At 32.4% G+C, this 26905-nt stretch overlaps 2 protein-coding genes across 7 annotated transcripts in view; one reads left to right on the top strand and one right to left on the bottom strand.

Moving 5' to 3' along the window:
• The first annotated feature begins 1006 nt into the window (after positions 1–1006).
• Positions 1007–26905, top strand: part of Rdl (Resistant to dieldrin) — a 114882-nt gene continuing 88983 nt past the window's right edge. For 2 of the 6 annotated variants that reach the window (XM_015328435.2, XM_015328432.2), the window contains exon 1: positions 1011–3582. In XM_015328435.2, the coding sequence (XP_015183921.1) occupies positions 3485–3582 (98 nt within the window). In that variant the 5' untranslated portion in view covers positions 1011–3484. Of the gene's footprint in view, positions 3583–26905 lie in introns of all 6 variants that reach the window. The other 4 variants (XM_089178949.1, XM_089178950.1, XM_015328429.2 and 1 more) reach the window with 4 other exon arrangements.
• Positions 19506–21540, bottom strand: LOC149030499 (uncharacterized). The gene is made up of 2 exons (XM_089178792.1): positions 20686–21540; positions 19506–20333 (listed from the first exon to the last, which is right to left on the bottom strand). The coding sequence occupies exon 1, from the start codon at positions 21196–21198 to the stop codon at positions 20692–20694; it is 507 nt and encodes a 168-aa protein (XP_089034918.1). The 5' UTR covers positions 21199–21540; the 3' UTR covers positions 19506–20333; positions 20686–20691.

Here is a 26905-nt window from a genome sequence, read left to right as displayed (position 1 = left end):
AAGTACGCGTATTGTCCGCTTCCCTTTTGGTTTCTCTCAGCACGAGGTCGAGAACGCATGCGCTTTATTCATACAGCATATTCAAAGTTTACCCCGTTATTCGCTCTCTCTCTCTCTCTCTCTCTCTCTCTCTCTCTTTCTCTTTCCTCTCTCCTCTTCCTGTTTGTCTGTCCTTTTCTCTCTCATGTCAGTCCTCTTGCCAAGCTTCGATTCAAAGTCGCACGACTAGAAAGCTCATACCACTCTGTCCTCGTACTAAGCCTATCCGCATTATTATATGCAATTTTCAAGTAAAGTATTAACCAACGTCATAGCAAACAACAATTCCATCATCTTAACGAGTTAACAAATATAATAAAAAAGACATCGATCAAAATTTCCTTTATTTTTCACCCTGTACCCATTGAAACGTATATATTTCTATTTAAGTAGTAATATCGACGATCGGTCGGACGGAGTAAATCAGACTTAAATTCATCGTCCAAATTAATAGAATCTTATTACTTTTTTGGGATTGTTAATAAAAAAAAACAGAACATTAAATATTATTTATGATATAATAAGGTTATTATATCTTAATACTATAATATAGAATCTATCATAAAATAGTAAAAGATAAGAGTTTAAGAAGGAAACTAAAGAAGAATAGACACAATCATGCTATATAGTTAGAGCTTGCGGTTTTGAAGGTGTAGTTTATGGGCGTAGTAGAGAACAGGACTTGGAATAGGTTTCGACTAATAAAGAGAAAGAGAAAGAGAAAGAGAGAGAGGAAAAAGCAGCAGCAGCAGTAGCAGCAGCAGTAATAGCAGCAATAGTATCAGCATCAGGGTTGCAGGGTGACAGGAAAGCAAGCAGGCAAGCAGGTGGGAGACAGGTGGGTGGCAAGCAAGCAAGCAGGCAGGCAGCCAGGTAGGGAGGCAAACAAGAAGGGGAAGGGAAGGGAAGGGAAGGAAGGTAGGCAGGAAAGAAAGTACTAGGGGCGCTTGCGCGATGATACGGCCGGGCTAGACGCGAGAGCCGCCACTCCCGAGCGCGTAGCGGCGTAGCGCGGGTGCTGACCGAGTGTCCCCGTGAGAGAAGAGAGAGAGAGAGAGTGTGTGTGTGAGGGAGAGAGAGAGAGAGAGAGAGGGAAAAGAAAGAGAAAGAAAGAGAAAGAAATAGAAAGAAATAGAAAGATAGAAAGCACGAGAAAGGAAGGTAACGAAAGAGGAAAAGAAAAAAAGCTCGTTGTCGAGGAAAACGACAACGACTACGACGACAACGACGACAACGACGTGGACGAGGACGACGACGACGACGACGACGAAGACGACGACGACAAAGACGACGACGACAAAGACGACGACGACAAAGACGAACAACAGGACAGATACGTCGACGTGGACGTCGACAAGAAACACCAGGACAACGTATCAAAAGGAATATAATACGAGGAAGAAACCGAGAAGAAGAGGTGGTGGACGACGAAGGCTCGGTTATCCTGAAAATGTCCAGTGTCGTCGATTTAATGTTCATCCTACCGATGCCGGCCAAGCAAATGATCAGCCGGCGAACGAATTGGAAATTCGTCGTAGAATAAGACCGAGCTTTTGAAGAGATATATATATATATATATATATTGTTGTTATCGAAGATAATAATCTGAAGGTGTGGAGAAGAAAAAAAGGTGAAATAAGGGTAGAAGGATAAGAAGAATTTTTGAGTTTTTGGGGGAGGGAAGTATCATCCTCTCCGGAAATTCTCTTATAATAATACATCCAACAAATAATAATACTTATTATCCATACGTCCCTCTTATATACTTATATATAAGTATAATAAATAATATACTTATATATAAGTATATTAAATATGTATCACTGTGTCATCCCCCGTTATCATCTCTTTCTCTCTCTCTCCGCGCGTCATTTTCCCGATTATCTTGGTGAAACCTTTTAGAATAGTCGGAGAAACGAAAGGGACGTGATCCATTCAAGGTGTACCAACTATTAATCCAATCATTTTTTTATTACCTTACCCATGTTAAAGCTACAAAAAGAGAGAGAGAGAGAGAGAGAGAAAGGGAGAGAAATTGCGAGAGAACTATTCTTCTTCTTATAACCTTCGTTTTCTCTTTCGTGAAGAATTATTGATAGAGAGGAGAAGGAAATTAACAAAAAAACACTAATCTAAGATCCGTGTGTGTGTGTGTTAAACAATTCTACAAAATAAATGAAGAAAAACAATAGAATAGAAACTCTTGGTGTGTCTTATAAACAGTGAACGAAATGAACCGTTTATGATTCGCGACGCGTTATCATCATCGGTCATTAAACGAACTACGACTTAATCGAGAATACTATTACTACAACTACCAACCCCTTAAACAATATCGCGTTTATGGAGTGTTTTCACGCGTTCGATGCTGCCGCTGCTGCTGCTGCTGCTGCTGCTGCTGCTACTGCTGATGCTACTGTTGTTGCTGCTGCTTGCTCGTCTTTATTATCGAAAAACATTTCACCTATTTATTTCATCGTGTGATATTGTGTTAAAGAAAAAAAAAATTTATATTCTATAATATATATTTTATCTTGAATATATTCGAAAGAATATCTATAATGATCCATAAGTGCTACGAATAATTCATTTTGTGAAAGTGACGAAGTGTATAATAATAATAATAATAATATATGATAGACGAGAGATAAGACAACAACAACAACAAATTTCGAATACAGAAAAAGAAAAAAGGATTTTACCTGATAAACGTAGAATTTGTTTTTTAAATCGTCGAGAAAGACAAAAGAAAGAAGTCTTTAAAGAAAGATAGAAAAGAAAAGAAAAAAGGATAATAATAAAGAGACATAAAGAGAGTTGGTGAGAGAGAGAGAGAGAGAGAGAGAGCGAGAGAGGAGAGATAGATAGAAGAGAAGAGGCTTTGAGAGGGAGCAAGACGGAGGTTGGAAGGCGGGGCGGGCGGGCGGGAGGGAGGGAGGGTGAGTCGCGGACAGGACGCAGAGAGGCGCCGGGTCAACGCGCCAGGTAGCAACGCCTCAGGACACCCGTCGACGTCGTCCTTGCCGTCGTCCTTGCCGTCGTCCCCTGCCGTTGTCCTTGTCGCAGCCTTCGAGGCCGACTTGGCCGTCGTCATAGTTCGCGGCCAGGACGCGTACGATTTCACACAAACACGCACATACACACTCACACACACTCACTCACTCACTCAAAAACACACATTTACACTTATATACACGACTCTTGTACTCTAACAAAAAAAAAAACACGCGTTACACTAATATACATACAGAAACACACGTTTACATATATACATATACATGTACACCCGCGTGATACATCATACATAGTAAAAACGTACACGTACGCGACAATCGGCAACAATTTTATTTAATACAAGATAATTATACATATTTACACATATACACTCATACGAAAAAAGAAAAAATCATCGCAAGCGTTAACGTAGGAAATCAACGACGTGAACATGAGGTCCTTGCACGCAGCCTCCTGGAGCTTCGCCCTTCTCGCGGCCACGGTGGCACTGCTGCCTGCCACGCATTGGGCACCCTTCGCCCACGCTGCGTAAGTAATATCTCTTTCATTTGTTTATCTTACTCTTCTTACACGTCTTTTTAATAAACTATATCATAAATTATATCAAATGATTTTCGATTAAGGAAAAAGGATAAACAGATTGGTGTGTTGTCCGATAATTTAAAATTTATACATGTGTTTAGAAACATTTGTTTTTTGTTATCTATCATTCTCATTTCTTGTTCATTATAGTGATAAATTGTTATTGAAGAGTTTCATGTATGAATCGATTCTTCATAAGTTCGTATGAAATAATTTCTTTAGAAAATTGTCCAAAAGTCTGGTTATTTCTTTCTCCATGTGTATGTGTGTCTGTGTTTCTCTTTCTCTCTCTTTGTACGCGTGAGATATGTCGTTGGCGGATTCGCAACGTTGCCCTCATTTCGTTTTATCTACGCTCGACCACGCGCTTTGTATCCTATTCTCTCTTTCTTTCTTTCTCTCTCTCTCTCTCTCTCTCTCTCTGACTCTCTTTCGTCTCTTTCGTCGATTTTTCCGTGTTTTTTTCCTGGGTGAGATAACTTCGACATTTTTGTGTGTAGAAAAATATGGCTCGATCGTTATCACGGAACAAAAATACCTTCTGAATAAAAAGAAAGAGAGAGAGAGAGAGAGAGAAAGAAAGTGATGAGAGACAACAAGAGGAGTAAAATGTTAGACTCCGGTGTTCAGAAATAGTCTGAGACGATTCGTACGAGGTGTCATTACGCTTATGTTTAGCTACAACCGACGGCAACGCGACACGACGCCAAGGGGCTTGAAACACCCTTGTGGTTGTATGTAAATGTACGGAAATGTAAAGCTCCTCGGACCGCGTATTACAACCTCCCTGACTCGTATCACCTCGCTTATGTCAACGAACATCCTACTCTACGAGGAACTCAAACTATTCCAGATTAGTATTCCCCAGTAAAGATATTTCACAGATAACTATACAAATGCGTTTTGTTGAAATTAAACAGTTCCTATCTTATCCATTCATCGATTTAAATAAAACAAAGATATCACTTTTTATATTATTTTTTATTAAATAAAATTTATTTAGGTATTATAGTATTTAGTAAAAATATTCAATAAAATTAATATAAAAAAGTTTAGTATTATATATATTTAGTATTTTTACTAAATAACTAAATAAAATTAGTATAAAAATATTTAGTATTATAGTATTTTTACTAAATACTAAATATAAAACCTATTTATATATTAGTATAGTTAAAAAGAAAAAAGGGTAGAAGAAATATAGGAATATATTTTGTGTTTTTAATTTTGTAATATCAAATAAAAAATACATACTTAATTACAAACTAATAACGTCTAGTTTAGAAAACAAAAAGTTTATCTACGACGAGTTTAATAATAAAGTAATTACAAATTTTAATATAATACTTAAACACACAAAAATTTGTCTACCAATCATATCAAATTGCATAATTGTTCGAGTATAATATGATAGATATGATAATATACTAAACTGTTATAGATCGACAAGGTAATAAGTATAGTTAGCTGAAATTATCAATATTTACGCTTTTCTTCGAAGCACAGAGTCTCGTCTCGTTCCACCTGTTTCCTTCTCGAGGGTCGTGCCTCTCTTCGGGCTCCTCCAAACCCTACGAGTACCAACCGCGAAGGTTCTGTAGTGTGGTATCGGTGATCACAGTAGAGCTCTCGAGGCAGGAGGGTGCTCCCGATGTGGCAGAACTCCAAATCTTCCCCTCTTTATCCCTCCCCCTCGCTCTTCTCTCTCTCTCTCTCTCTCTCTCACTCTCTTTTCATCTATCTATCTATCTTCCGGCTAGTAAATCCCTTCCCATTTTCTGGACCACCGGCAAATCGTCCTCTTTCTTATCACGAAAGGCATCCCTCTTGGATTTACTAACATCTTTTGATTCTGTTTTAAAAAGAAAAAGAAAGAGAAAGAGAGAGAGAGAGAGAGAGAGAGAGAGAGAGATAGGAACGATCTTCAACTTTTCATTGTTCCAAATTTCTTCTCGTTAAATTTACCGACTTAGAGGTACAACAAGAAAAAACAAACAGAATCGAACGTTTTACACATAAATATCATACCCCCGATATCGATCGAATTAAGGTACATACATATATATATATATATATATATATATTTATGTATGTAGTTGTAAGATTTATCTTAACCTAAGATCGTTTCGCAATTTTATCTATCGAAATAGACGAAAGAATAACGTCCATTCCCTTATCTAGGAACATGGGGAAAATATCAATCGTTTTTAAGAAGAACGAATAAAAGGGGGTTGAAAGGGGTGAAGAAGTTAAAGGGAGGGGGATTTGGAAAAAGCATCAATGTTCCTGTTTGTTATCTTTCTACTGAGTTGTGTTGTAAGTTCGACGAATGTTGGTTGACGTTGGTGAAGTGATCGGTGATTCGTGGAGAAAACGGGTGGATGAGGGGATCTATGAGGGGTTGAAAACGTCAGTGGTGGTATGTCTCATCCGGTCGCGAATCGTCGTGTTTTCTTCGTGAAAAAGCATCGGATAGTCTGACTCGGAAACGAGAAAAATCGTGCCAAGTCATTCGACTCTCCGCGGTCTTCTGACCCACTTACCCGAAAGGGAATGGGTGGATGAATTGCGCGCGCGCACATACACATACACATACACACATGCGTTTTACAAGAAACTACGGGTAAAACCAAATTCAACCCCGTCGTGTTACTTCTCCACGTGTCGACGTGGGTTTTAAAGTTCGCAACGACAACTTATTTTCGTAGAATTACTACGAGAAGGAGGAAGAATGATAACTCGTTTAAATACACGCTAACGATAGGAAATAATAATAATTATAATAATTATTTATATGAAATGAGAAAATTTTGATGTACATTAAAAAAATTAAAAAAAAAATAATAATAAATATTACCGATAACTCAACGAACCGTAATAGTTTTAAAAGCTAAAAATCATTCGTCGATGCGAGAATTGATTTCTTTTTTCTTTTTTTTTTTTTCTTCTAAAAGGGTGAACATCGAGAGATACGCTTCGTTAGGGTGGAATGCTTCTTTTGTTGTTATTTATTTATTTTTTTTTGATCGAAAAAATATTACGATCAACGTTAGGAGTTTCAATGATTACCATGTCGTACTCGTAAAGATTAATATGAGAAAGAGAAAGATAAAAAATATATAAATATATAAATATATATATATATATATATATATATATATATATATATATATATATATATATATTGTATTTTATTTATAAAAGATAGGAAAAAGAGATTCGATCGATCGTTGTATTGTTGATTTGACACAGACAAACAGACAGATAGACAGACAGACAGGCGGCATACCATCATGGATCAACGATTTTCACGTCCTCGTTCGAAAATACGTGCAGTACCACTCGAGAAAGACAATTAGTAACTGACATCTCGAGTGCAGAAATAGGCAATAACGATGTTCGAGGAAGAGGAGGAAAAGGAGGAGAAACAGAAGGATGAGAAAGGGTAGGAGGAGGTGGTGGTGGTGGTGGAGGAGGAGGAGGAGGAGGAGGAGGAGGAGGAGGAGGAGGACGATAGGCAATCCGCACGGCAAACAACCGATGCATATTTAATAGCGGTCGATTATTAATGCTCGCGCTTATTGAGGTGATTGATGAAACTGCAACAATTCCTCGCTTATAGGCTACTACATGCAATTCTATTTCGATTCATCTGCAAGTGTTGCTTGCGTTCTAATGACCGTGATAAAAATCTTTCATTATTGTTCAAACCTGAATTCGTGTCTAAAGTAATAATCCTTCAAGTATAGTTAATACTACCACTGTATACAAGCATATCTTATTCATTTGATCTAACGAAATGAAAAGTTCTTTTTTTTTTCAAAAGTCATAAGTCAATTTTTAATGTTTATTAATGCATGACTTATTGTGTAATGAATTAAATGAATATAAACAGCAAACATCGATGAATAATATGAATTCAAATTTTTCAATAATATCGTGGGGTGTTTGTTGTGAGGGAAATAAAATAAAAATGATTTAGTATACATTTGTTAGAGAAATAATATTTCAAAAATAATGTTGACATAATGATTTTTAATCGATATCAATGAAAGGATTTATTTTTAGAATACTAATTAACGAATGTTCATTTTAATCCCATGACAATTTTAAATGTGATCGAAATGATGGGTTCTTTTCATATCAGATATCAAAAGGAATCGGTAAAGATATTTTTTGATTCCTATGAAACGATCTTTGATTGACTCGTGAAAGTATCTATTACCAATCCAGAGAAGATTCATCAAGTTGTTGCGTGCCATTTAATCGGATGAAACTACCCAGTTACGTTCAAATCGAATACTCTTCGGTATCAGTAATATCCGGGAACGCGGTTGATCGAGCCTTCAGCTGTCTGGTCATTCACCGTTCTATACTACTGACACATTTCTCTATACATATAGACACACATCCATCTATACACACAAACATACATGAATACACTCATACTATATCCAACAATACAGCACGTTTAAACATTTCTTATCGTTCTCTCTATCGTTCCTAATCGAAATCTCCCAAAATGAAATGATTTCATCGATTTACCAATCGGTTATCGATTTTTTTTCCATTAAAATTTAACCCACCACACCCTTCTCTACTTCCCACCCCCTTAACACGTTACGTTTGACGATTCCTCACGTGTGTGTGTGTGTGTAACATGTTTTCCATATTACTCACGTCGTCACTTTTATCATTCGAGACAAGACAATATTTGAAAAACATTAATCATATGAAGTAATCGTTTTTTTCGTTAGCCACAAAATTCTCAGTAGTCGAGTACATTTTAAGCTCCCAAATTGGCTCGTGGTGTCGCATACTGCACGAGCTTAGGCGATTAATATGCGGGCACAAGCTTGCAACCAACCTTATTGCTAAATCACAACCGACTAACTTCTTTTGTCGTTTTGAACCCATTCAAATGTGACTTTCACAAATTACTATTAGACCATGAACACGAAACGAATTAACTTTTGGACAAAAAGGAAAACATTCGAACGTATTATAATTCCTTCAATCTACAGAAATTACCTTAGTTTCTAAGAAAAGAAAAGAAAAGAAAAAAACAAAAGGAAATATTTTGATCTAACCATAATTTAGGTTATTTTCAACGTTGTTTCAAAAAACCAAGCCAATGTGTACCTTTGGATATTTCGTGGGGAAGCAAAGACTCGGCTAATCCGCTGACGTCAGTTCACGGAAAAAAACGATTTTCATTTCCTTTCTATCTTCAACACATCTAATATCCACAAATATTTTTCTTTTCTTTTCTTTTCTTTTCTTTTCTTTTCTTTTCTATGACTTTGACGAATCTTGATTAGAATTTAATTGAAAAAAAATGAGAAATTCATATTTGACGAGGTTATTTTCTTAACAAATCAATTGATTTATCGACTAACCTAATACACGAATCCATTAAAATAGAAATTAAATATGAATGTGTAGAAGTACAGGTCGTAACTTGGACTAGTTTAAATAAAAAGAAAAAGAAGAATTGAAATATTATAGAAAAAAAAATATTATTGATGTATTAGTTAGTTATTAGTATTAGTATTAATATTAGTATTAATTAGTAGTATAAGTTAGAATGAATGTTGGACATCATTGATAAAGTTATTTTGCTATGATACCTCTAATCAATTACACAATAACAAAAATAGTAATGCGAAAGATTTAAGTTCTTAAAAAACAATAAAGATAAGAAATAAAATAAATCATAGTATGCTCTAGTATAAAATTATTTTCCTAATTTTTGTTATAATACTTATCATCAATTACAAAAAACAAAAATAGTAATGCAAAAGATTTAAAGGTCTTAAAAACCGATAAAGATAAGAAATAAAATAGATCATAGTACAACCTAGCATGCTTTACCATATGTTGGCCTAGGGACGATGCTTAAGGGAAAAGTACGTTCGTTTTTTTCGTCCATTTGTTCGTGAGCTTTGTTCAAAGAAGATCAAGAAGAAGCAAAAAAAAAAAGGGAGGTGAAAGAATGCGATCGGAATGTGGCCAAGTCGGTCGACGTTTCTTTTGGTGAAAACGATAGAAGAAGAAAAAAAAACAGAAGGGGGGAAGGGATAACGCTTGGAGTTAAAAAGAAAAAAAAGAAACTAAAAAAAAAAGAATAAACGAATGGGAAGAAATCGGAAAGGATAGATTCGTTGAGACAGAGTGACAGGTAGGTGGGATGGAAATGCGTTGTTGAGATTCGTGGATTGGTTAGACTTGAAATTGATGATAGGAGAAGAAGAAGAAGACGAAGAAGAAGAAGAAGAAGAAGAACTAGTAGAATAGATAGAGTTAGAGATAGAAAGATAGGTAGGCCGGGGTGGTTCGTGGAGAGGCGGGAGGGTTGGAAGGGGTCGTGGGAGGTCGAAGGCGGTTGACGGCAAGCTCTCGCGTGGGTGGCCGGAGGCAAAAAGGGGCTTTCTCGCGTGCAGCCTTGACATGGGCCAAGAAATCAATGGGACCTCCGACACATATATATATATATATATATACACATGCACACACACACATATATATATATATATATATATATATAAAGCTACATACATATACATTTACACGTATACGACGCAAACTCGGTCGACGTAGTCGCTTACGCGAGCGAGACCCCAAAGTACGACGTCCATAACTTTCTAACAGCAAGCTCTAGGCTTCTTACTTAACTATATTTTATACGTACTAGAGGACTATAAACGGCGAAGGAAAAAACACGGTCTATGGTGAGGAAGAAAGGGTGGTTGGGGACGGGGGTGAGACGAACTATCGGACTCGTTAAGTTACCTCAGGGATACCTCGAGTCTTACAACACCAATTATTATACAACGCTAAGATCGATGTTAGAAATCGATCTTTTTCTACTTTTGGAGAGAAGGGAGGGAAGGAATTACCTTGAAAAACGTTTTCAGGGGAAAATCGTTCAACGAATAGGTATCATAATACTTACTATATACCCTCTATCTACTCGTCCCAATCTAACCGAGAAGAATTCCGACACTACCTTTACCAATCTTTAACAAGTATAGTCGGTAACCTGTAAATAGATCGGTTGATTAAAACATCCAGAACACACTCCTTTCAACCGACACTATTTCAAACGAAATGTTCAACTCACACACACACACACAAAGTTGTCCCAATAAAAGATTGACCTAATTTTTTTGTGATATTTCTCATCGATCTATAAATAAACGAATGATTCATAGTATTTCTAATAATGTCATTTATTTTCTCTTTGTTTGTTTTTATTTAATTTGTATTTATCTTTTTCTTCACACATGTAGGAAACATTGAATTTTCTTAAGAATACGTTTAGTAGCAAGTTTAATATGTTTTTACGAATGATGGAAAGAAAATGAAAAAAGTTTCGAGTCTAGGTAGTCGTTTAAGCCGCAATCAAAGCTGTAGGTCTGCATACCGGAACCTTGGCAAGCATAGACGCGGTCAGGGCTGCCAATCAATGGCGAGGACATCACCCTCGGCTAACCAATGTTCGCGTCCTTGATTGTCCGTTCGCCGCCTCCGTTCTCGTACGATTCCGATAGTTATATATATACTGTAAAAATCTAACAACTTTTAACTATTGTTTTTTTTATTATCATTATTTTTATTCTCAAAACTTTGTTACATGTATTTTTAATCAATAAGAAAACAGTGCCATCAGAATCAAAGAATAACATTCACATTTTCCATGTTTATTTCATTCATGAATTCGCATGATTAACTCGTGAACGAACTTTGCAACCGAATGTATGGATGAACGAACAACAACAAAATTAAATAGAAAAGAAAAATGTGCAGAAGATGAAAAAATAGAAACATAGTTGGATGAGCACGGTGTAATGTGTATTAAAGTGCAGCCATAATAAAAAATAAGGCTTTTTGGGTCGCATTAAGGTGATGCTTCGTTCGTGTTAGTCGCGACTACGTCTCGAGGTTAGTAGTCAGAGTTTCGAACAAATATCATATACTTTGCGGTTACTGGGGTTTAATGTTTTCAACGTGACGAAACTCTGTCACACAAGTACTTTTGGTTAATATCTAAACAGTTTTAACATCCTATTAACACCTTTATAATCATTCAAGTTTATCCATGGGGATAAGTTTAATCGTTCAAAAAGTTGTTCAAAAGTTTCATCAAATAAATTTCATCATTTTTGATAACGTTTAATAGAAATATTTTGTACATTTTTATTTAAATGAATTTTTAATGTAAATATATATATTTTTTAAGAATGTTATAAAAGTAATGAATTAAAAAATATAAAATCGTATTTTTGTTCCGTAGAATGTATTATTTGTTTGACAAAGTCTAACAAAAATATTTTTTCTTTAAAACATTTGTCGTAATTTTTATTAAAATAAATTTTAAATGTAAACACACACATTTAAAAAAAAAAAATTCTATATAAATAGTGAATTAAATAAATATAAAATCGTACACTCTGGTCTCGTAGGAATATATTTTTGTTTTTTTTTGGTAGAATGTATATTACTCTTTTGATACGTAACATCTAAATAGAAATATTTCTAAATAAATTCGTGTAGTAATTTTTATTTAAATGAATTTTTTTACTGTAAGAATTTTTTTAAAAATATAACAATATATCGCGAATAAAATAAATTAAAAAAAAAGCTGACGCACGTAAATAAAATCGTACTTTTCTCCCTCGAGTATTTTCTCCTCGTTTCATTGTGCGTTCGAACAGATAATATATATATATATATATATATATATTTTTTTTATTTTTTACCTTATATATTTTTTTCTATATTTAACACTCCCAAGACTAAGAGAGAAAGAGAGAGAGAGAGAGAGAGAGAGAGAGAGAGTACACACACAAAGAACACTTTGATTCCTTCCATCGTAGAATCCTCTCTTCTTGTAGTTAACGTTCGATCGATGTGACGAACGATGCGAACGCGAAAAGCCATTTTATTTATAGACGACGAGAAAAGCTACGTTTTTCTAAAATACCGGTCTCGGAGTTTCGGTTCGGTTCGACTTGGCTTAGCTTAGCTTGATTACTATTACTACTACTACTAACATCGTTGACCGAGTGGTAACTTATGCGAATAAGTAGTAGAATACTATTATTACTACTATACTACTAGTACTACTATCATTATTATTATTAATACTTAGCTAGTAGAAGAATTATGATGGGAATAAAGAAAACGAGAAAGAAAGAAAGAAAAAGGGTAGTTTCTACCAAGAAAAAAAATAAATAAAAAACAAGAAATAAGATTGTAAGGAAAAAGTAAAATAGAAATAAACAAGGGAGTAAAAAAAAAGAAAAAAGAAAAAAATAAAATAAAATAAAGAAGAAGTGAATGAGAGAAAGACGTCGTCGGGCTAGTAGTAGAAACGGCCCTTTTTTTCAAGGGTAGTTTTTTCGCTTCGACTGACATGGTCGTCGATGGTAGTAGTAGGGTAGCAAACGAAAGAGAATGAAAAGGTTGTGTGGGGGTGAAGAAGAAGAGGGGAAAATGAGATGGAAATAGAAAGAGAAGAGGGGTAAGATGGGTGGGTGGGTGGCTTGGTTGGTTGGTAGAGGGAGAGAGAGAGAGTTAACATTCTGCAGGGTGGCCAAAGCAATCCCCTAATTGGATAAAACTCAACGGCGAGCCGGTAACTGGTAATTTCCCTTCCAGCAACGTAATTACTCGCCCGTATTTACGCAGATCTCGCTTAGTCCTCAGCAAGCTAGTAACGGTGTCGGCTGCTCGACAATTTCTCTATCCTTCCCTTTTTCGTTGTTTCTCTACTACAAACGAGAGTCCCTTTTACTCGTTCCCCCTATGTGCGTGTGTATCTATGTGTGAGCTGTGTGTATGCATGCACGTAACATTAGTCGTAATAAAATAAAATAAAATAAAATAAAATAAAATAAAATAAAATAAAATGTAAAAGAAAAAAGACAAATTTTGTTAAGCGTTAGTAACTCGGTGGTAGTGGTTTTAAACTAAATTAATTCAAAGAAAATATTGCAACTAAATCAACTTACAACTTGACTTGTCGTCAACGTTTACAACAAACCACCAACTCACATATTTGCTTCAAAGTTTTCTATTTTTTTATCATCAGTATAAAAAACAAGTGATCTTAATTTCGATATATTAATGCATGCATGTAACTCTAGTCGTAATGAAATAAAATAAAATAAAATGTAAAAGAAAAAAGACAAATTGTGTTAACTCGGTGGTAGTTTTAAACTAAACTATTTCAAAGAAAATATTGCAACTAAATCAACTTACAACTCGACTTGTCGTCAACGTTTACAAAAAACCACCCAACATCTTTTCACTTTAAGATTTTTTATTTTTCCGTCATTACTGAAAAAAAAAAAAAACAAGTGATCTTAATTTCAATTTATTAGGTCGTCCCTAATATTTCTTACTTTTTCTTGGTAACAAATTGCACAATATTGCATGAGAAATATTGCTAAACGGAAAAATTATTGTACTCGCAGTATTACTAAAAAAAAAAAAAAATTAAAAAAAATAAACTTTTGGAACGACCTAATATTATTTATATGTGCATGAAAAATCATTGAACAATGTTTATCGTGATCCTTTTATGATTGGTGTAATCAAATATAGAGGGGGTAACAAAGTAAAAATTAAAATCAGACACATATAGTATATGCATGACTATTAATTTACTTTTTTTTTTTCTAACAAATAAAACTTATAATTGTTATGAAAAATTGTAAAAAAAAAAAACAAAATATTATACGAATAGTATTTGAAATGAAAAAAAAAAACCTGTCAATTAATTTACTTTCCCATTTTGTCATTAAAACGTCTCCAGCAAATATTGGTTCTCTCTTACTTTTTGTTTTTTAAATTAACGCAAAAATGTCCTCAGTTTGAAGGTGTATAAAAAGCTATTGCAAAATCACGCGAGGTATACTGGTACGGTAATAGGGTACTGATACAATTAACTAGCATACCTACGCTTTTATCGAGCCCTGAAAAACGTTGTCGTTACCGTCAGCATACTCTTATTTCTTCTTCTTCTTCTTCTTCTTCTTCCTTGTTCATTTACTTAGAGCGTAAAAATAATGTCTACGAAGTTAACGATAATTTTGTATTGTTTTTATCACGGTATCATCACTCGTAGTAATACAATGTGACGTTAACAACAACGAACCTAATGACAAAATAAAAAAAACAAGAAATTAAACTAAAAGACAATTATTTTCTAATATCTAGGAAGAATCAATTTTTTAACAACTCGATTGAAAAGTTATTTTATGTTTTATTTTATTTTTTATTTTTTTAAGTAAAAAAAAGAAAAAAATGTTACTGAAGAACTTGAAAAGAAAAATTTATTGATAATCGTATTGTAAATAGTTTATGAAAATAAATCGTTCAGTTTTGCATGTGTGTGTGTGTGTGTGTGTGTATATATATATATATATAAATCTAGAAGGATTGAGCATAGATTCGATAGAAAATCGAAGCACCTTTGTCCCTGAGTAGTTTTCCGTCGAATACCGTCGTATGCTGCAGTTGGAGAATAAAAATAGCTAAACGACATTGACGTGTCGGCCTCCATTTCGATACCAATAACAGTTCGTTCTTTCGTTCGTTCGTTCGTTCGTTCGTTCGTTCCTACAGAGTGTCGTCCAAATAAAAAATAAAGAAAAATTAATGAAACATTTAAAAAAAAAAAAAACCAAAAGTAGAAGAAGATAAAGAACAGAAATAAACCAGGAACATGAAACTCGTAAAATACGATCACATATACATATAAATAATAATTCGTTGTAAATTAACCGAACTGTGCATGCGTGAAATGTTAATGAAAATCATGATGAAACGTAGTAGGAAGAACAACGAGTAATACCACACGAGCATACAAATAAACATGGAAAAATGGTGAGATAAAACAGAAATTGCATACGCCCATACTTGAAAGGAACAAATTGGTGGGTGGGGTGGGGGGGGAGAGGTTGAAGAAGGGAGGGAGATTATCTCAATGAACGGATATTGCAAACAAACATTGCACACGCAAATGGCAAATATTATTTGCCTTAATTATCGTGTCCGACCCGTTAACGAGCTTCCGTTAAACGCATTTGTGAGGAACAGAGGAAAATTCTTCGTTGAATAATCGAGAAAATAAAATAATCGACAACGATATAGACAGATAAAATTGATGATACAACCAAATATAAACATTTGAATCTATGACATGTCAATAGTATATACGTCAAAAGTATCATGAATTTAATTAAAGTGAGACACTGAAGACTCTAATTACGCTTAAAACTGAACAAATGGACCAAACGGGATGAGAATTAACGAGCCGAAACGATAACGATATATATCGATACTATTCAGTCTATGTCTCTGATTATTCGAACGTGATAGTGTATACCCTAGCTACTAGCTCTCTCATAGTTTCAACATGGATATCCATAAACACTGTGTGTAAGCCATAAGCGCGATAGCGTCGTTAGGTGCTCACTCAGTGGCTCGTTTCGCGTCAAAGGACATACCGGAACACACGATCCATCCCAGCCCCCTAAACAAAGCCTATTTACGAGCCCAAGCTTCACTTTACATGCGTCATCTTCAAACTCTCTGATGAACATCAAAATAAGGAACGTGATATAACGATTAAATCATAATAACCTATTATTTTCATTTAATTACAAGCTAGAAAACAAACTACAAAGGAATTCATTTAAATATTTCAAAAACAAATACAATGAAGACTCTAAATAAACGTATTTGTGAGAACAAGCTTCGCTTTACGTGTGTTATCTTTAAACTCTATGATGAGCACCGAAATAAGAAACGTGATATAACGATTAAATAATAATAAACTATTATTTTCATCTAATTACAATTTAGAAAAGGAAGTACAAATGAATACATTTAAATATTTCAAAAACAAATACAAGGAAAATTCTAAAAATTTAATATTCCATACAAATACAATCCGTACAGAAGAGGAACTTAATAGCTATTAAACTCTAATTAACTATTTTATCTAATTACAATTTAAAAAAAAAATAATTAAATAAATAAATTCATTTAAAATATTTCAAAAACAAATACAAACAATGAAGATTCTAAAAACTATTGCATATGAAATACAATTCCCGTATAGAAACAAAAACCAATAAATCCTTTACGATCAAAACAAAATGAAGTTAGATATACTATAGTTTTGAAAATTGAAATAATCCGAAAATTCGTAGCACTCGTTCGTGTATTCTGAACATTTCTCTCTGATATCCCAAACTTTCCCTTCGCATGAAACACACGTAAACGTACACGTACAACATACCTATAGACATACACACATACACATAACTATCTACATGAAACTCTAATCCTTGAACAGAGGTATAAGCAAAATGTATTTAAATCCATCTATTAATATGTGCACATAGGTATATACACATATATATATATATATATATATATATATATATATATATATATATATATATATATTTGTGTGTGTGCGTTTATGCGTGTGCAAGGTGCGAACTCGTATAGCCAGGGTTGCAGAATAAGCACGATTACGTTGGTAACAGAATTATTGGAAAGTGAATTACCGATAACCATTCTCTTCCCTAACTCACCCTTATCCCCTTTCCTACCCTTTACTCACCCATTTCTCCTTCTCTCTCTCTCTAAAGCTTTCTGTGCAAGTTGCAACCCGTTAGAACACGTTGAACGAACCACTGCTCCTTGATCAATGTACCACGATGCTATCGATCCATGGATGTTATCCTTGTTTCAAGTGTAAAGGGGAGATCGTTGACCGATAAATATATATATGCATACATACATACATACATAGATAAGCTACCCTATTTGAGTATTAGCGCTTGTACACGTGTGTGAAAGATAAAGAGAATGAGAGAATGAGAAAGAGAGATTCGTAAAATCAGTAACATTCGTTTCTCCGATTTGATTGGTTTTTTTACTAACTTGTAAAAGGGCCATTACGCTTACTTAAAAGCAAATTCATGAATTAAAGGCTGATTGATTTCAATCCATTTAATCCTGTCACATCTTTTTTTTCTCTTGTTATCCTGGTGTTTTTATTTCGAAAAATAATTGTCATTAATTATGTAATAATCAGCTCTTTGAGTGTTGAATACTTTTAACGACAATGTTTTGTAGAAACGAAACAATTTATTATTGATTCTAATAATAAATTATATTTAATAATTAAAGTTTTTCTTTCTGAATATTATTTAATTAATTAATATAAACATTACATTATTTAACATTAATATTAACAAACACTTATATGCGTCGATAGACCACTCTAAAGGTTAATTAGATTTGTGTTGTTTTTTTTTTGTTTTTTTTTTTAATTAATGAGAAATTAAAAATGACGAATTATGTGAATGATAAGAAACGAAGATTAGAAATAAAGAACGCTAGATTATCGTAATGAGTGTTATACGTTGTTAGTTAAAAAGGAAGGGCTAAGGAAAGAGAGAGAGAGAGAGAGAGAATGATTTAAAGGGTTTATTCTTTTCCTATCTGGACAGAGTATCTTTATTACGTGCTAAATTCACCCTGTTGGTAATCAAGGTCGATCGTAAGAAGGAGAGGATTAAGTTTGTCGGTGATACTCGACGATACTTTATCATTCGTCCTTTTTATATCGATCTATCCAATAAAAATAAAAATTTCAAACGAGAAGAAGAAGAAGAAGAAGAAAAAAAAAATAATCAATCAAACTCCTTAAAATTGGTAATCTTGTTAACGTTGAGTTTATCGAACGTTTGATTATTAAATGAGAAAAAAAAAATAAAAAACCACAGAGAAAAAAAGGAAAAGGAAAAAGTAATTGGTAGTTTAAACGATCAATTTAAAAAAAAAAAAAACGTGCTTTCAATTTCTCCCACAACCCTTTAACCAACCCCCATCCCAAGCAATGTAACAAAATATTCGAATTGAAATAAAGAAATAACTTGAGTGAATTGGTTAGGATGGGGGGAGTAAAGTTAAAAAAGGGAGGAGAAGAAGGGTTGATAGAATAGATTCGATCGCTTTTCTCAAGTCGATTTCATTTCACCAAAGGGAATAGAAAAAGGGTTGCCGATGGTATCACGAAAAGGTATAAGAGAGCATTGCGTTTCTGAGAGTCGAACTCCCTATGATTGGCAGATCGAAGTAAGCCCTCGTTTCAAGTCGTGAAAGAGCCCACCTGCATTGGCGTGGAACGCGATAAAGCGCAACTTTATGACATGTTCTTTCCCTTTCCCTTCCCTTTGCCTTCCTCACCCTCTTCAACCCTTACTCGTTTCTCTTTCTATCCGTCGAACTCGCACTCTTACGCGCAATAAAATAACAAATTGCAAATGGTTTTTAACAGTATTTTTTCTTTTTATTTTTAATCTCTATTTTTATTATATTCATTTGCAATTATTATTAGGTCATTTTTTTTTAATTTATTATAATGTAATATAATTTATTATTATTTAATTAAATTTAATATAATATAATATATTACATGTTTTAATAAAATTAAATATTATTACTGTTAAATATTTTATATAAAAATATATTAGATTAAATATTATTATTATTATTATTATTAATATTATTATTATTATATATATATTAATTTTATATTATTAATTTCATTTATTTATTCTATTAATTTTATTTTATTTATTATTATATATATTTATAGTATTTATATTAAATTATGTAATATAAAATTAATATAAAAAATATTATATAATTTTATATAAATTTATAATAATAATATTACCTACAATTGAAAAATTTAATCTACATTTTCATTAGTAATATTTACAACACATTTTTACGTATATAAATATAACGATTTACTTATAAAAATAAAATTAAGTGATCCAATACGAGATTCGATGGGATTATTCGAAAATATAAAAAAAAAAAAAGGAGAAAGCCCTTTTTTATTTAAAATATTCTCCAACCTATCTTCAATACGACGTATATACAATAATAAAAACTTGTTTTGTGCGATAGAGGATGATGTTCATGGTTATTCAGTATCCCCTTTTTCCATGGTTCAACCAATCGATAGGAAAAAGAAGAAGAAGAAGAAGAAGAAACAAAAGTTGCTCAGACACTTGAGAATTTAATCGTACCCTAGGTAGATAGAAAAAGAAAAAATAATAGGAAGAAAGAACGTAAGGATAAAAAAGGGAGAAGAAAACAAGGATCAAAAGTTTTCGAGTAAGATTACCTTTTTCCAACCACGGGTACCCTAAGGAACTTTCTCTCCTTTCTCTCTCTACCTTTTCAAATTTTCATCGTCGTCGAACGTCGATGAAAATTTTTCTACCTTTCCTAGGGTTCACCAAACAGGCGCACAGAGCACCGTTTTATACCGTTCACCCCAACAACCCTTCCTCTTTTACCTTACCCCTTTTTCTTCTAACTACTACCCTTTTTCGTACGTACATTCTCTTAAGGGGACCTTCTACTCTGAGCACCTAAAAAAAAGGCTATTTTCGCGAATTTTTTCCAAGAAAACTATAAAAGATATCGATCTAAAAGTTGTTGGGTTTGTTAAATTGAGTCTTAAACTATATAAATGAATTTTTATTTTTTCATTTTAATTAATTTTTTATTGCAAAAACAGTAGTATAAAAAAACACCTTAATACTTTAGTGCTTTGGTAGCTCCATCAGAACTTGAGAATGGCTTACCTGAAACATAAAAGTAAAATGGTTTTATATTCTGTATGACTTCAGCTACAAAGTGACAGTTTTATATAAAAATTTTATCAATAAATAAAAAAATGGTGGACAAATTACAAAAAAAAACGTAAATTTGACCTTTTTTTTATTGTTTTTGACTAAAAATAAATAGTAAAAATTAAAATATAAGAAAAAACTCTCCGTCACTTTGTTACAGCTCATGTGTAGAATATGTGGATTAAATTTTATAAGAATCGGTTTACTGGTTCGTGAGATACGATGGAGCTAGTATTTCAAAACATAGTTTCGAGATAAACGCGTTTAAAGTTTTTTTCTACTCAAAATCGTTAAAAATTCTTACCTAAACTTAATCTGCGATGCCTGGACCGTACAATAGACCTTCTTCTTGTTCATATTCTTCAATTTCTTCCAGTCTTGCCTTCTTCCACTTTGATCTGGTATCTTTTGAGCACTCAGAGCTTCGACGGTTCGCAGATTCGATACGTCGGTCGTCGCGTCTTTTAGCAAAGTCGATCGCTCCTGGCCCAAGTTTCATGCCCATCGTTTCCATTATCTTCATCACTGTTTGAAATCCTTCGTTAAAGATACATGCTGAAACTTTGCACGCAATTTCAACAACTTTTTTGCCGTTAAATAGGTGTTTAGGTGCCATGTTCCATACGCAGTTATTAAAGCTTTCATTATTATTCTGCGTATGTCCACCTAAACATCTTTCCAGCAGTTCTGTCTTAGTCAGATCCTCATAAATAGGCTTTAGCTCTTTCTGTACATCTTTAGAAAGTGCCGGAGGATGCTTGTATTTTTGCTTCAGTGCCTTAGTTTTGAGGTACTTACACCAGTCGATGGAACACATATGGTAATTATTATTATCTTCTTTTTTTTTTTATGAATCGTGAGATATTATGATCCCTTTCTATTTGTAAGGAAAGATACAGTCTCCGTCGAAAGTGTACGAACAAGTTGAAATGAAAATAAATTAAAATGCAAACAAACTTTGAAAAGGGTTGAGAACATGGGAATCTGTTATTTTATAAAATTCAACTTCAATGATCAATTAAACATTTCTCATTTCTTTTTCTTTTTATGAAATAAAAATGTTTCCTTGTCGAAGATATTAGAATGAGAATTGAAATGAAAATAATAAGGGAAGTGTAAACACAACTCGGAAAATTTTATTATCGGCCCATTACCGGCATTTATTATCGGCCCATTACCGGCATTTATTATCGGCCTATTACCGGCATTTAGTATCGGCCCATTACCGGCATTTATTATCAGCCCATTACCGGCATTTATTATCGGCCCATTACCGGCATTTAGTATCGGCCCATTACCGGCATTTATTATCGGCCCATTACCGGCATTTATTATCGGCCCATTACCGGCATTTATTATCGGCCCATTACCGGCATTTATTATCGGCCCATTACCGGCATTTATTATCGGCCCATTACCGGCATTTATTATCGGCCCATTACCGGCATTTATTATCGGCCCATTACCGGCATTTAGTATCGGCCCATTACCGGCATTTATTATCGGCCCATTACCGGCATTTATTATCGGCCCATTACCGGCATTTAGTATCGGCCCATTACCGGCATTTAGTATCGGCCCATTACCGGCATTTATTATCGGCCCATTACCGGCATTTATTATCGGCCCATTACCGGCAGTTATTATCGGCCCATTAATGGTAGTTGATCATTGGCCGATTAATGGGCCCAGCAATGGGCCACGTTTTATTCAAATTATTAGCCCATTAACATCATCATAATTTAATAATCTATATATCATCATCTTCAGACAGTTATATATTTCTCTATGTCTGATCCCCCGAAAAATATACCTGACAATACGAAGGATTATACAGATTACAATAAAAAAAACTGCTTGAATAAACAATGAAAGAGAAAGGGATTGAACAAGATAAGAGTCGTCCGTGCGCGCCGAACGCTCAGGAAGCGGTCCGAGGTAGTTACGTTCAGGCACCAAAAATGTAGTTAGAGACATCGGATCTTTTTGAAATTTTAACACAATATTTCTACATATATATACATTCGAAAAATGTAAAAAAAAAAAAAAAAATTTTTTTAAATTGCAGAGTAGAAGGTCCCCTTAAGTAGGAAACTGGTAAAAAGAATTTTTGCACCGGTTTAAAAAAAAAAAAAAAAAGCAAAAGTTACTATCGGCTTAAGGGTTTAGTTTAGAAAGTCGGAAATTCCCTTCTATGATATTACTGTTTTTTTTCTTTCTTCTTTTTATTTTTCATAGCTTTCTCGTTTAATACTACGATATTTCGTAGTTCCAAGTAGTGTTTGTTTATTTTTTTTTCTTTTTTTTTTTTTTTTTTATTTGATCAAAGCAGAGAAAAAGATTTAACGGAAATTGGATTGCGTCCAATTAAATTCAACGTAGATTGATTTTTCATAGATTTTCAGGTGCGTGTGCGTATATCGATGATGCTGTACCTAACGACGCAGCTTTATTGATAAAGAAAGAGAAGAAAAAAAAAGAAAAAAAAAGGATTTTACATGCCACAAGATAGGCGCAGTCCCGATTTTAGCATAGCTTTTATCGTTTATCGATCGCATAAGAGAGGGCACTACCACCTAACGTTTGCTTTAGCAGTTTTCTCTCGTCAAAATCATCATGATCTCGCGTGCGTGTTCGACCTTAGGAGAGAAAGCTCGTTTGTCGTTATCTTCGATAACCATGGGCACGCTTTGTCTGATCGTCCCTGCCAACATTTCCAACGATATACAACAACCGTCCACTTTTATTCAACCCACCCCATTCCAAAGGGGTTATTTCAATCTATTGCAATTTTTAAAAGGTTACGTTTTATATTATTTTCTATTTATTCGATCATGCGATTCGAGGGAACACCCTTCAATTTTTGTCTCTAATAGTAGTCCCCTTACACCCTTTTATTTGTTCTTATAAATGAAAGTAAGAGGAAACGAGCAAAAGAAATTTACTTTAATTGTGTGAGAATGTATATTAGGATTTATTGGATTATGTAGAATGGTTCATAATGATTAATAAATATATACAGGGTTGAATAATGGTAAATTATACTTGGAGTGATTTTAAATGATCAATTTAATCCATTACCTAACACAATATGAAAATGCAACAAAAAAATTTAATTAATTGTATAATGATATTCATATTAATCAAATAGAACTATTTTTGCGACAATTGTTTATATTATTTAATTACAAATTGTGTTTTATATTATATTAGAAAATTATAATTACAAATGATGTGTTTTATATTATATATAAAATTATAATTAGGTTTTATATTTATAATGATATTATATAAATAATATAATTTTATATAATTTATATATATTTTATAACAAAATATTGTTTTGTAATGTTCATTTTAAAATCACAAGGAATTTTACAACGAATAGGTGAATATATATGCGTTTAGGTATTAATCGAGTGCTTCAAATTAAGCTCATTAATTCCAAACGAATAAAGCACATTACGTTAATGTACGAAAGCAATTAACGTGTGTGGTTCGCGAATGATCGGTCAGTTTAATTAACATTATTAAAATTACACCAATTCGCATTTCCTTCCTTCCTTCCTTCCTTCCAAACTTCATTCACTCTTTCTCTCTCTCTCTTTCTCTCTCTCTCTCTTTCTCTCTCTCTCTCTTTCTATCATCCTATATTTGCATTTGACTTTATTGCTTCGTTAAAGTTTTGACTGTCGTTCGGTCTCGTTCGTTTCCCTTCAAACTACCTGGCCCCGTCTATCATTTAGTACAATAAATGCTATTATGAAATAAGTTATTTATCAATTAACTCATTTACGATTGCATTCTAACGATGTTTTATCAAAATGAAAAATAATAATAGTAATAATAATAATTATTATTATGATAATTCGTGTAATTAGAAAGGAATACCAAAATTTTGAGAAATAATCACAACAACTGACCCAGTTTGATAATTTTCTTGTTTTTGAAAGAGATGAAACTAATATTAATAATAATTATAGAATTAATATTAATGTACTATCTAAAGTAATAAAAAAGATAATACATTTCTAAATATAAAAGTAGAACTAACATTATTAATATTAATAATAATTATAAAATTAATGTTAATGTACTATCTAAAGTAATAAAAAAGATAATACATTTCTAAGTGTAAAAGTAGAATTAGCATTACTTAAACCACCTTTTTTAACTGTTTTGAAACAAAAACAGGTTGTTGTAATAATAATATAAAAGTATTTCGTGAAATAATATAAAAATATTTAATTTTTGTAAATTTAAAACAGGTAATTACGTCAACTTTGAGCCACTTTCTCGTTTCTCTTGAATCAAGAAGGAAAATAATAATAATAATAATAAAAGAATATAAAAGTATTTCGTAGAATAATGAGAAAATGAAAAATTGTGCAATTGAAGAAAGAATTACGGTCACTTGAAATCACTTTTCTCATTTCTTTTGAAACAAGAAAGTAATAATAGTAATAATAATAATAATAAAAATAATAATATATCTTATAATAACATAAGAATAAAAAAAAAACAAAGAAATGTCCAAGTTTAAAAGGAAAATTACATTAACTTCTCGAGTTACTTTCTCGTATTTTCTGAAAACTAAAAAAAAAAAAAAGAACAAAAATCTGATGATAATAATAATAAAAATAATTCACAAAAGTAATTTTTGACAAGAAAAAAAAAAGAATTTCGTAGAATAAAAATAAAAAACAAATGATTTAACATCCAGTCTATAGTTTTTAATTTATTTTCTAAGTTCAAAACCATAAAGTGCATAAATATTAATAATAAAAACAATGCTTGGATATTTTGAGGAAACAAAAAAGAACAAAAATAATTCAAAATGGTAAGATTTGTATAATTTAAAGTCTAATTCTAGGATCGTCCCTTTTTAAAAGGTAAGAAAAGTAACGATTAAGTTAATACCTTTAATGGCGTTATAAATGACTACGACAACTATAACGATGAGAGAAAGTTTAATAAAGGAAGTCACACACGTTGTTCTGGGTTGCTGAGATGCATTCGGTGGTGCAAGTCGTAAGAATAAACGGCTCATTGCATTCGGCTGGCATGTCCATTACGTAATAATAAAATGCCCTACAGGCCCTACAGGTTCATGAAGTCTTGTTATTGCTCTGAGTCAAGAAAGTTGGTCTTTTGCTTTTTTTTTTTTTTTGAACATATTTTCATCTTTTTTTTTTTTACATATTTTTTCAAACGAAATGACCATTTTCTTACAAGTATTTATTTTACAAATTTTATTTTAATAACATTTATAAAAAAAAAATAAAAAAAACTATTACACGTTACGATCTCACGTGCATCATTTGTTGATACATGATACATCATTTTGTATATAAAAAGTAAATATATAACATATAATATAATGTTGAATAAAAAATAAGTTTCAATTGGAATATTTTTCGTTGACCATAAGCGGTCTAGGCCAAGGAATTGGTTATCTAGATATTCCTGGAACATCGCGTGTCTTTTAGATAAGCTGATCCACATAATAACAAGGACAACGAGAATCTGATTTCAAGGAATCATCGACCATAGCTAGCGTTAACTATACTATCATATATGGTAGAAATACAAGAACATTACAATGATTTCATCGTTAATACTACTGCATAACATTTATTAATTAATATCACGCAATAAAGAAACTTCATCCACGTATTATTTAAATTAAACAATAGATTAAATTACACGATTGAATATAAGTAAAATAAAGAAAACTAAAATCGTATATTCGTAATTTGTTATTATTATAAAAAATAATTGAGTAAAGTATATTATCGAGAAAAAGAAAAGAAAAGAAAGTAATTTCAAAATTTGTTAAAACAGTTTTGAATATCCTTACATTTGTTATCTATGCATTAAATCTTTCAATCTCGTTCTAGATGAAACTACTAATAGACTTTCTTGATATTTCTACTCGATTATAATACGATAATAAACGTATTTGCGAGAAAACTTGGATATTCGATGCACGAACCTATCTTGATAATGAAAATACGGAATAATAAAAAAAAAACACACACAAATATGTAAAAAAAAAAAAACCATACGATCAATAGATAAGAAAATAAAATAATTTCGTGTAGATAATAAGTAATCTATAGAAAATACCTGCATATGTATTCTTCTACTATCTGAACAAATATTTTACATAAGAAAAAATATTTCTCTCTTGAGTCAAGATTTGAGATAAAAAAAAATAAATATAATATAAATATATATTTCGAATAATATAATTGTAAAACTATTTATTAATTAAATAATTGAATAAAATATATATTAAGTTAAATTATAATTATTATATTATAGTTATACAAAGTTTAGTTATATACTCATATATTAGAGATTATATTAATTAAATTATTATAATATATAGAATATATACATAAAAATAATAATAAATATTTGAAACCTAAATATTTCTACTAATATAAATATATATTATAAAGAATGAAATTGTCTAGGTCAAATAATAGTTAAGAGCCATTTAAATTCTTTTAGCATGG

Source organism: Polistes dominula, unplaced genomic scaffold (genome assembly GCF_049000335.1).
Source record: "Polistes dominula isolate Pdom_NZ unplaced genomic scaffold, Pdom_raw_medaka contig_18, whole genome shotgun sequence".
In the NCBI taxonomy this organism is placed as follows: Eukaryota; Metazoa; Arthropoda; class Insecta; order Hymenoptera; family Vespidae; genus Polistes; species Polistes dominula.
Note: the sequence above shows the minus strand (reverse complement) of the source record. Positions and strands in the feature narration are given on the sequence as shown.

Bases quoted from the DNA above. Each gene is read 5' to 3' on its own strand.
- LOC149030499 (XM_089178792.1), bottom strand. From the start codon at position 21,198: ATGTGTTCCATCGACTGGTGTAAGTACCTCAAAACTAAGGCACTGAAG.